Below are 12,383 nucleotides of genomic sequence, written 5' to 3'. Positions count from 1 at the left end.
TTTTGAATGACAATAAAAGCAATTTGAATTTGAATTTGAAATGCACGTCAAGCAAGCCTGATTCTGGTATCGGAGAACTATGGGAAAGGATGATTCTGACAGAATGTCGGGGTTGTGGTTCACACCCACAGGAGCGGTGTGGAAACTGCTGATATTGCTATGGAATATATTGCACCAGCTTTCTCGCCTGTACTCTGCTGTAAGATTTGTGACTCATGGAATGGCTTCAATGCAATTTTTATAAAGCTAATTAGACAACTTAATGAAACAGAATTAGTTTTCTAAATTATCCTCGCTGTATCAGAGCAATTTTGTGTAGTGTCACTGAAAATCCTAATGAAATACATTTAAACTTGCGCATAATTGTCAAATATATTGGCGTTGAAAGCTTTAAGAGTTTCATACAGCAGAGGGCAGCAATGATGTGATGCAGCAGAGTACTGTGGCGTGAGCTGCCTATTGCCTGTTAACAAACTATTGTCACATCACCTTTTTCAGGCACTCCATCCAGTCACAGCCAAGTTTTTGCTTTCTTAATCGTGGTTTCACATCAGTAGCAGAGATTTTATGGATTACTGACCCATTGTATGCTTCATGTTGCCTTGGCACTTGAAGCAAACAAAATATTTGTTTACTTCCTCCGTCTGAAGAAGGGCTTTGACCCAAAACGTCACCCATTTCTTCTCTCCAGAGATGTTGCCTGTCCCGCTGAGTTACTCCATCATTTTGTGTCTATTTTCGGTTTAAACCAGCATCCATAGTTCCTTCCTAAACATTTTCCTCTCCTATTAAAATTTACAGGAGGCCATTAATGCTTGTCATGGCAGATACTTCTAAATGTGATGCCAGTTTCACTTCCCATCCTTTGAGGATGGAACATAGAACACCCCTGATTACCCGGAACAGGCTGGCACAGAGTGTGAAATATCTACCAGATCCCACTTTGTTTGTCCCCAAGATCCCCAACACTGTAGCTTGCTGCTGGCAGGACCTGCCCCCCCCCCCCCACTTTCCCTGATGCTGAGGTGAAGCTGGTGATATCAAAGGCAGCACACTTAATAGTCCAAACAAAATAATTAGTGACGGTGAGATCAGATGATATTTAATATGACAAATGACAATGCTCAGGTGCCTAAATAAATTCCTGGTTCAATTCTCAGCAGACAAATGTTGTTGCACTGAGTGGATGTGAAGATTGCAAGCTGATCTTCAGTGCTAGTGCTAAACCTAGTAGACTTTTACAGAAGTTGTTGTTGGTTAGTCGTCCTTCCAACCAGGCTTTGTTTTGTGTTTCTATCTTGCACTCCCAAAGTGTAGGAAATTGAGAGGCAGGAAATGAAGCAACTGAAACAGTTTGATCACACAAGTCTTAAGCAGAAAAGGACATAGTGCAAGTTTGATGTTTAGGTGATAAATGTACCTGACATTACATTGGTAACGAGTAGATACGTTTTCAGTAATACTATTTTGCTCTAAGTCTAACTTTTAGAATGTAGGATAGCTGTACAATTCTTTTTGCAGTGTTTTGTTGCTCAACGTTTTATTGCAAATAGATCTACCATACACTGTCAAGAAGTATCAGCAATCCGTCCTTGTTCCTTTCATTTTCTTAAATGGGCCTTTGCAGAATCCGACTCTTTGCCCTTTTTTTGTAGGTTTGAAGAACTCGTGAAGAAATTTAAAGTGGAGTATCATGCGGGTGGCTCCACACAAAATTCAGTCAAAGTAGCCCAGGTTAGTCTTTACCCAATAGAACATAACTGCTGAAACTGTTTCTCAACATGTTTGTGACTGAATATACTGATACTGCACTCGCTATGCTGAACTCAGACCTGTATTTGAGTAACTTGGCCTAGGATTCCCAGTTTTGTATCGTGGAGAAGCCTTGAAGCAGCAAATATTCAGTGGAATATTTGCCTCTCTGCATGCAGAGAAAATGTGGATTTTGGAGCCTTCTCATGTCAGTGGAAGACCTGGCAGGTGTAACTGAGAAGGTCATTTATAACAACTGTGGAGCTCTTAAAATTCCACTAGCATATGTGAATATTTATTTTATACTGGGAACTCGTAAATAGGATGGCATACACAACTTGATAAAGATAATATATGGTTTTCACCACAAGTAAAAGCAAATTGATTGAGATTAGCATCAGAGCAATAATACATTTATTAATGTTGAGAAATCATGTTTGCATAAATTGTGCAGAAACTCTAATGCCTAATAACCACTGGTCACTTGTTTTCTCTGGATTCCGGACAGTTCCAAATCACTAAGTACTTTGTATATTTAAAATTCCACTAATTAAGTATAGACAAATCTGGAACATGGAGTATTGTAAACTGATTACAAAGTTTAAATTGCAAGTACCCTTTTTTTTTCCATTTATTTATTTTCCATGGTGTGAATATTGCTGGCAAAGCCAGCACTAATTGCCACCCTAATTGCTTTAGGAGCTGATGGTGATCCGTCACCTTGATGTGCTGCTGCTACTCATTGTGTAAAAGTATTTCTGCAATGGCATTGAATTGGGTGTTCCAAGATTTAGATATTTCAGAACCTAGGTTTGAAGCTGATCTTGGGTGCTGTCCGTTCAGAGTTTGTACATTCTCCCTATGACCGATGGGTTTTCTCCAGGTTATCTGGCTTCCTCCCACATCCCAAGGTTGTACAGGTTTGTAGGAAAATTAGCTTCTGTAACTTGCCCTTAGTATGTAAGACATAGAACTAGTGTGAATGGGTGATTGATGGTCGCCATGGACTCAGTGGGCCAAAAAGCCTATTTCAACATGGTACAGGGAAGATTTACGAGGATGTTGCCAGGATTCAAGGGAATGAACGATAGGAAGAGGCAGGCTAGGACTTTATTCCTTGGAGCACAGGAGCATTGGGGTGATCTTAGAGGTGTAAAAAAATCATGAGAATCTGCAATTTCTTGTTTCTCCACATGAATCTGAAAGGTTGTTGGAAGCAGATTCAGATATAACATTCAAAATTAAATTGGATATATATTTGAAAAGAACAAAGTTTTAGGTTATGAGAAAAGAGCAGAGAAGTGGGACAATTTTTTTAGCTCATTCAGAATAGTGAGCAAACAGGGATAATTGGCTAAAGACCTTTGTCCGAGCAACTTGACAGAATTATTGCCAAAAACCATTATCCTATGTACATGGTACTGCATTGCTTTAACATGCTTTTCATTTGACACCTTCAAAAACCTGGATTTTTTTTTAGCATTGGCATCTAAGCTTTTCTAGCTAGTGCTGTTGCCACGGTAATAAATAGAAGCAACTTGCTGAGCCAAAGGAAAGCCAGTGAACCCTGGACACATTTCAGAGCGATTTCCAAAATAGCACTGATTAGAGCAACAGGATAGAGGATTAGAATGTGAGGGATGACTCGTGTTGTGCATCATATGGATGCTTCCAAAGAAAAGCATGTTTTATGTTTCCTTACTATAAATATTGTGAAAGATCATCTGCAGTAAGTTGCAACCTGGTTAGGGCTTCCATTTTCATTTCAGGGACAAAGTTCTGCTAGAAATCCCGTCTAGAACTGCACGGAGACTCCCGAGAGAGAATAAAGGATTGGATTGAACAATTTTGGAGACTGGATCTTTTCATTGAATAAGAATTTTCATTTGCAAATAATATAAGAATTGAAGCTGCCAGTGACAGTGTTTGCTCACAAAAAAAATCAATTTCAACTGAAGCAAAAACAAATAAGGAAATGGAAGTGAAGAACAGTAACTTAAAGCAAATAGATGAATCTGTTTGCGGAAAATCAGGTAGAAACAATGAAAATGTGGAGACAAAAATAATGGAATAAGTGAAAATTTCAGTAAGAAACCAAGGGTATGGGAAAGGTTTGTGCCACATAATCCATGCTGGTTGAGCAAAATACTCCAGTATACGGCATTCTTACTGTTCCCCTTTTCTCCAGCAATGGAAAACTCTAGAAGCTGGGAACTAGTGTCAGTTTTGAAGGACCAGGTATTATCTATCTTATCTAATCTATCTACCTACCTATCTATCTACCTATCTATCTATCTCCTTACTCACCGTCGTCCTTTTGGAGCTAATGGAAGAAGTTTCATTGAAATCGGTGTTATATTTTTAAAGTTATTCACATTCTAAAGTTTACATCTATCTCCTAGGGAGGGAGGGGGGTTGGGGAAGGGGGGAAGGGGAGTGGAGGGGGATAAGAGGGGGTGGAGGGAGGGGGAGTGGGGGAGGAGAGGGTGCTGCACCAATGCAGGAGAGGTTTGGGCCCAACGGGTCCACTTGGTCTAGTTACATATACAAATGTGCAATCAAAACCGAATATAGACTTCTAGCTATCAATATAACATGAATGATATGTTCATAATTATCGAGAGACAATAGGTGCAGGAGTAGGCTATTCAGCCCTTCGAGCCAACACCGCCATTCACTGTGATCATGGCTGATCATGCACAATCAGTCCCCCGTTCCTGCCTTCTCCCCATATCCCTTGACTCCGCTAAAATTAAGAGCTCTATCTAACTCTCTCTTGAAAGCATCCAGAGAATTGGCCTTCACTGCCTTCTGAGGCAGAGAATTCCACAGCTTCACAACTCTTGAGTGAAAATGTTTTTCCGCGTCTCTGTTCTAAATGGCCTACCCCTTATTCTTAAACTGTGGCCCCCGGTTTGGGACTCCCCCAACATCGAGAACATGTTTCCTGCTTCTAGAGTGTCCAATCCCTTAATAATCTTATATGTTTCAATAAGATCCCCTCTCACCCTTCTAAGTTCCAGAGTGTACAAGCCCAGTCGCTCCAGTCTTTCAATGTACGACAGTCCCGCCATTCCGGGAATTAACCTCGTGAACCTACGCTGTACTCCCTGCAAGAATGTCCTTCCTCAAGTTTGGAGACCGAAACTGCACACAATACTCCAGGTGTGGTCTCACTAGGCCCTGTACAACTGCAGAAGGACCTCTTTGCTCCTATACACAACTCCTCTTGTTAGGAAGGCCAACATTCCATTGGCTTTCTTCACTGCCTGCTGTACCTGCATGCTTCCTTTCAGTGACTGATGAACTAGGACACCCAGAACTCGTTGTACTTCCCTTTTTCCTAACTTGACAGCATTCAGATAATAATCTGCCTTCCTGTTCCTACCACCAAAGTGGATAACCTCACATTTATCCACATTAAACTGCATCTGCCATGCATCTGCCCACTCACACAACCTGTCCAAGTCACCCTGCAACCTCAGCATCTTCCTCACAGTTCACACTACCACCCAACTTTGTGTCATCTGCAAATTTGTTAATATTACTTTTAATCCCTTCATCCAAGTCATTAATGTATATTGCAAATAGCTGCGGTCCCAGCACCGAGCCTTGCGGTACCTCACTCGTCACTGCCTGCCATTCTGAAAGGGACCCATTTATCCCTACTTTTTGTTTCTTGCCTGCCAACCAATTTTCTATCCATGTCAGTACACTACCCCCAATACCATGTGCTTTAATTTTGCCCACTAATCTCCTATGTGAGACCTTGTCAAAGGCTTTCTGAAAATCCAGGTACACTACATCCACTGGCTTTCCTCAGTCCATTTTCCTAGTTACATCCTCAAAAAATTCCAGAAGATTAGTCAAGCATGATTTCCCATTCGCAAATCCATGCTGACTCGGAACGATCCTGTTACTGTTATCCAAATGCTCCGCAATTTCTTTTTTCATAATTGACTCCAGTATCGTGATTGATTATAATTGACTCCACCACCGATGTCAGACTAACTGGTCTATAATTTCCTGTTTTATCTCTCTCCTTTCTTAAAAGGTGGGATAACATTAGCTACCCTCCAATCCACAGGAACTGATCCTGAATCAATAGAACATTGGAAAATGATCACCAATGCGTCCATGATTTCTAGAGCCACCTCCTTAAGTACTCCAGGATGCAGACCATCAGGCCCTGGGGATTTATCAGCCTTCAGTTCCATCAGTCTACCCAACACCATTTCCTGCCTAATGTGAATTTCCTTCAGTTCCTCCGTCACCCTAGGATCTCTGGCCACTAGAACATCTGGGAGATTGTTTGTGTCTTCCTTAGTGAAGACAGATCCAAAGTACCGGTTCAACTCGTCTGCCATTTCCTTGTTCCCCAGAATAAATTCCCCCGCTTCTGTCTTCAAGGTACCCACATTTGCCTGAACTGTTGTTTTCCTCTTCACGTACCTAAAGAAGCTTTTACTATCCTCCTTTATATTTTTGGCTAGCTTACCTTCGTACCTCATCTTTTTTCCCTGCATTGCCTTTTTAGTTATCTTCTGTTGCAATTTGTTGCAAAAGAGTCCCAATCCTCTGGCTTCCCAAGAGTGTTTTATTGTCATATGTCCCAAATAGAACAATAAATTCTTGCGTGCAGTGCATAACAGCATAGAACACTGTAACAATATAATAAACAAGAGAGATAAAAGTTCAGTGTGGATACACACACACACACGCGCACACACACACACACACACACAATAATAGTGCAATAATAAACTATGTAGTTCAGAGTATTTTGAGGTTGTGTTTAATAACTGAATGGCTGTAGGGAAGAAGCTGTTCCTGAGCCTGGACGTTACAGCTTTCAGGCTCCTGTACCTTCTTCCCAATGGCAGGGGTGAAATGGCCAGAGTGGTGTGAGTCTCTGATGATGCTGGCTGCCTTTTTGGGGAGGTCAGAGCCGGTGTTGGACTGGGCAGTGTTCACAACCTTTTGCATCTTCTTCGCTCCTGGGCATTCAAGTTGTTGAACCAGTCCGTTTATATAAATGATTTGGATGAGAATGTACAAGGCGTGATTAGTAAGTTTGCTGATGACACTCAAGTGCATGGTATCGTAGATAACAAAGATGGTTATCAAAAATTGCAGCACATTTTTGATCAGCTGGACAACTGAGCTGAGAAGTGGCTAATAGAGTTTAATGCAGATACTTGTGAGATGTTGCATTTTGGGAAGTTAAACCAGGGCAGGACCTACACAGTGAATGTAGGGCTCTGGGGAATGTTGTAGAGTAGAGTGATGTAGAAGTGCAAGTATATAGTTCCCTGAAAGTGGCATCACAGTTAGATTGGGTGGTCAAGAAGGCTTTCGGTATATTGACTTTCATACGTACGGATACTGAGTGTGGTCATTGCGGTATTATATTACAATTGCACAATACGTTGATGAGGCCACATTTGGAGAATTGTGTTTGCCTTTGGTCACCCTGCAATAGGAAGGAATTTGTTAAGCTGGAATGGGTGCAGAGAAGATTTATAAGGATGTTGCCAGGACCTTAGGGGGCCTGAGCTATAAGGAGAGGTCGGGTGGGCTAGGACTTTATTCCTTTGAGCACAGGAGGCTGAGGGATGATCTTTATAGATGTGCATAAGATCATGAGTGGACTAGATAATAATAATAATAATAATACATTTAATTTATATAGCGCTTTTCAGGAAACTCAAAGACGCTTTACAGAGCAAACAAGACATAAAAACAAACAAACAAACAAAAGATTTGTCCAGACGGAGAAGCGGCGAACAAACAGCGCCAGCGTCCTCTCACGTCAGGGTCCAGCATAAATTATTGACAATAAACAATAAATGGTTGACAATAAACAATAAAGAACTCAAGACACACAATTACAATTTAACACGGACAACCATCACAGTGATTGCTCCAGGCACACCCTCACTGTGATGGAAGGCAAAGAAAAGTCTTATCTCCTCCTCATTCTTCTCCCGTGGTCAGGCAGTCAAACTGCTGCCTCGAGGCGATCGAGGCTCCCGACTTTAGAAGCCCCCGCCGGGCGATGGAAGGCCCCAGGGCCGAGCCGAGCAGGCCGATGAAGGTCCTAAGCCCCCACCGGGCGATGGAAAGTGCCGCGGCCGAGCCATGCAGGGCGATGAAGGTCCTGCGGGCGGGTCGATCGAGCCTCACGATTTGAGGCGGTCGAAGCTGCTAAGGCTGGAGCTCCCGAAAACCGGTCGCCAGCCAGGGACCTGCGAGCTCCCGATGTTGCGGTCTACAGGGCCCGCGGCCGAAGCCTCCGAGATGGTAAGTCCAGGCCCTGCGACCGGAGTCTTCAAGGTCGATCCCAGCTGGAGGACGCCAACTCCACAGTGTTAGGCCGTAGCGCGAACGGAGATACGACACGGAAAAAGGTCGCATCTCCTTTGAGGAAGAGATTTAGAAAAAAGGTTTCCCCCACCCCCCCCCCACCACACCCAACATATACAGAGCTAAAAATAGGTCAATACATACATTTAAACGGTAACAATAGACAAAGACAAAAAAACTGAGAGACTGCCGGTGAGCCGCAGCCGCAAGGCGCAGCCACGCCCCCAGATGAGGTAAATGCACAGAGACTTTTACCCTAGGTGGAGAAATCAAGAACCTGAAGACAGGTTTAAGGCGAGACGGGGATTTAATATTGGGGGAAAACTTTTTTCACACAGGGTGGTGGGTATATGGAACAAGCTGCCAGGGGAGGTAGTTGAGGCAGGTGCTATAACAACGTTAAAAGGGGGGTTGGAGCTGCTTTACGTCCTCGTCCGTTCTGGGTAGTTCTACGGAACTGGAAAAAATTGTAGCTAAGCGTCAACTACGGTACTCTGAAGCACCAGTTGCCACTTTTGACTGTTGTAGTTAACATATGAAAGAAGAAGAACATTAAAAGGCATTTGGACAGGTACTTGGATAGGATAGGTTTAGAGGGATACGGGCCAAACGCGGGCAGGTTGGACTAGTGCAAATGGGGCGTCGGTGTGGGCAGGTTGGGCCGAAGGAAGGGTCTGTTTCCGTGCTGAGTGACTCCACACAATGAAAGGTTAATGAATGTGGTCATGGTCACAATCATAGAGAACGCTATTTTTAACTTTGATTAGAGCTGCCTCTGGATTCTGGCAGGTGTGGGGACCTAAGTGATGAATGAATACAAGCATGAATGGTGAGATGGAAGGGCTTGAATTTAGAGGCGACTGCATGTTTATGGACTGAATGAAATCGGCTGTTGTACTTTGAAATAATTATTTCCCTTTTTCATTTGCAGTGGATGATTCAACAGCCCCATAAGGTAGCAACGTTCTTTGGGTGCATCGGAAGAGATGCATTTGGTGACATCTTGAAGAAGAAGGCTGAGGAAGCGCATGTGGATGCCCACTACTACGAGCAGAGTGAACAACCAACGGGCACTTGTGCTGCCTGCATCACTGGTGACAACAGGTCAGCCAATCCTTTCAGGAAACTTGGTTTAAGGTTAGACTTGTTTTTTTAAAAATCCAAAGAGACTAGTTAATAGATCGTCTGTGCCATGTCTTGAAGTCTGTTAGGTTTGGCGTGACCATGTCTGTTTGAGAGTCCTAGTTGAGACTGCTGTTGTTAATCACCCACAAAACACTGCATTAATATCGGAATTCCCAAGTAACACCAAATTGAGTAAGAAAGTAAATTAAAATGAGGACAATGATTGAAAGCAGGGAAAAGCAGAAGTACTCATGTTCTTTGCTTTACGCCTGAAATTATGTATGAAAGTTTTTCCGTAATCTTTTGTCTTCACTGCTATGTGACCAAAGAAAGCAATGTATTACTGTTAATCCCAACATAGCTCTTGATGTATCTGCAACTCAGCCTTCTCTGCTGCAGTGGGAAAATAACTCAACATTCTGAACTTTTCTTTCATCTCTTCAGTTTCTGGTAAAGTCTGCATTGATCTGTGTTATACCTTTCCCAGGATTTTAAATCCTTCCAAAAGTAGGATGCTGAGAAACCTCTTGCTTCTTAATGATCCAGACATTGTGGCTGTGACGATGTTTTACAACGTTATCCATTTGTGCAGTAATTACTTTATTCACTCAGTATTTTACCTGAAGCCTTTTTGTATTGTAATTTTTCCCTACTTTATTTCAAAATGTAACCCATTCTACATATTAAACTGCGTCTTTCACCTTTCTCTCCACTCTTCCTTTCATTTTTGCCCAGTCTTTGTCATTTTAATTTAGAGCTTGAATCAGAATGGTCTGTGCATGGATGCAAAGGTGAAATATGGAGAAAATTAGGTACGAAGTAATCAGGAAAACCTTCCGCATCTGCCTCTGCTACATTGAAACTCCTGTGGAGGCTGTATGTAAGAAATCAGGCCAGCTGTAACTTAGTCATGATGTGAACACTGCTGATGTCCCATCCACTCAACAGTGCAGTTAACTCTGGCTGCTTACTGAAACCATTATAATTAACAGGTAGAACAATGTTGGCTAATTGTGCTTCGTGACCATTGTATCTGCTTTGAGACCTGTTTTGTGCATATGTTCATATTCATGTATGTACCAATGGCACAAGTAGGAGAAGGGATGAGGTCCTGCAACATCGGATGGACCGACTGAGTCCACTGACCATCGATCACCCGTTCTATGTAATACCACTTTCTCATCCACTCCCCACACACACGAGGGCAATTTTACAGAGGCCAATTAATCTACAAACCAGGACATCTTTGGGATGTGGGATGAAACCGGAGCACCTGGAGGAAACCCACGGCGTCACAGGGAAAGCATGCAAACTCCACAATGACAGTGGATCGAACCCGGGTCCCCGATGCTGGGAGGCAGCAGCTCTACCAGCTGCGGCAGTGTGCAGCTTTAACAATGGGGTTTAAGTTCTTGGATCATTGGGGCCATTTCTGGGGAAACCAGGGGAATTCAATGCTAAATTGCATTTATTTTAATGCAAGTAATCTAGCTATTAGCTGAACACCTAGGTTTAATTAGCATGTGGATCTACGATATTGATTCCATCACTTAAAACGGCAGGCTGGCAACATGATATTCCAGGGTGTCGAATTTTCAGGTGAGATACAGGCAGGAGGATTCATTGGACTGGACTTAGTCAGCGATCACATTACTTCAATAATGAGGAATGATATCTTAGAGACTCCTCAAAAAAGGCCGTGTGGTAGAGATTAGGCACTTTGCTGTGAGTGTATTATAGACCTCCCAACAGCTGAGATAGAAGAACGATATAGACAATAGACAATAGGTGCAGGAGTAGGCCATTCAGCCCTTCGAGCCAGCACCGCCATTCAATGCGATCATGGCTGATCACTCTCAATCAGTACCCCGTTCCTGCCTTCTCCCCATACCCCCTCACTCCGCTATCCTTAAGAGCTCTATCCAGCTCTCTTGAAAGCATCCAACGAACTGGCCTCCACTGCCTTCTGAGGCAGAGAATTCCACACCTTCACCACTCTCTGACTGAAAAAGTTCTTCCTCATCTCCGTTCTAAATGGCCTACCCCTTATTCTTAAACTGTGGCCCCTTGTTCTGGACTCCCCCAACATTGGGAACATGTTTCCTGCCTCTAATGTGTCCAATCCCCTAATTATCTTATATGTTTCAATAAGATCCCCCCTCATCCTTCTAAATTCCAGTGTATACAAGCCCAATCGCTCCAGCCTTTCAACATACGACAGTCCCGCAATATGTAGGCAGATTATAAATATGCAATGAAATTAGGGTTTCTGTACACGTGGATTTTAGTTACCCAATTATTAACTGGGATGGCCTTGGCAATACTGGTTCATAAGGGGCGGAATTTTAGAGGTTTGTCTAACAGAGCATTTTGTCGAGGGAAGGATCATTACTGGACTTCATCTTGGGGAGTGTAGCTAGTCAATTGGCACGGCATCAATAACTCGGTGTATTTTAAAGTGGTTATGGAAAAGGATAGTGGTAGACCAGTAATGAAGGTCTCACATTGGAGAACTGGCAAAGATAGATTGGAGGCATCGATTTCCAGGTAAGCTTATATCTGCACATAAGCATTAAAAAAAAAAAGAACTACCAAGAGTTCAAAGCCAACATGTTCCTGTAATAAGTACAGGAAACCCTGGATGAAGAATAGAAAAGAAAGCATGCGGCAGGTGGTGAATAACAGGGAGGCTCATGGAGTACACAAAGAAATATCACTGACAGGATTATGACATATCTTAAGGCATTCCCTCAGTAGATTAAGGGCATAGTTTAAGGTGAGAGGGGAAAGATTTACAAGGGAACTGATGGGGAACTTTTTCACACAGAGGGTGAACATACTTGAAACAAGCTGCCAAAGGAAGTGGTACAGGTAGGTACAATTACAAGATTTAAAAGGCATTCGGATAGGTATATGGACAGGAAGGATTTGGAGGAATTTGGCAAGGAACTGGCAAGTGGCACTAGCTTGGTAAGACAACTTGATGGCATGGATGAGTTGGGTCAAAGGGCCTTTTTCCATGCTGTATGCAGTGCATTCAGAAAGTATTCAGACCCCGTTACTTTTTCCACATTTTGCTATGTTACAGCCTTATTTTAAAATGGATTAAATTCTTTTTTTTAATCATCAATTTGCACATA

At 42.7% G+C, this 12,383-nt stretch overlaps 1 protein-coding gene across 8 annotated transcripts in view; it reads left to right on the top strand.

Annotated features, from left to right (window-relative positions):
* The window catches only part of LOC144610030 (adenosine kinase-like), a 100,717-nt gene that overhangs the window by 35,084 nt on the left and 53,250 nt on the right, over positions 1-12,383 (top strand). For 4 of the 8 annotated variants that reach the window (XM_078428495.1, XM_078428496.1, XM_078428492.1 and 1 more), the window contains exons 4-5: positions 1,656-1,734; positions 9,050-9,255. In XM_078428495.1, the coding sequence (XP_078284621.1) occupies positions 1,656-1,734; positions 9,050-9,255 (285 nt within the window). The remainder of the gene's footprint in view (positions 1-1,655; positions 1,735-9,049; positions 9,256-12,383) is intronic. The other 4 variants (XM_078428498.1, XM_078428493.1, XM_078428499.1 and 1 more) reach the window with 1 other exon arrangement.

The sequence above is a fragment of the Rhinoraja longicauda genome, chromosome 35 (genome assembly GCF_053455715.1).
Source record: "Rhinoraja longicauda isolate Sanriku21f chromosome 35, sRhiLon1.1, whole genome shotgun sequence".
NCBI classification, from domain to species: Eukaryota; Metazoa; Chordata; class Chondrichthyes; order Rajiformes; family Arhynchobatidae; genus Rhinoraja; species Rhinoraja longicauda.
Note: the sequence above shows the minus strand (reverse complement) of the source record. Positions and strands in the feature narration are given on the sequence as shown.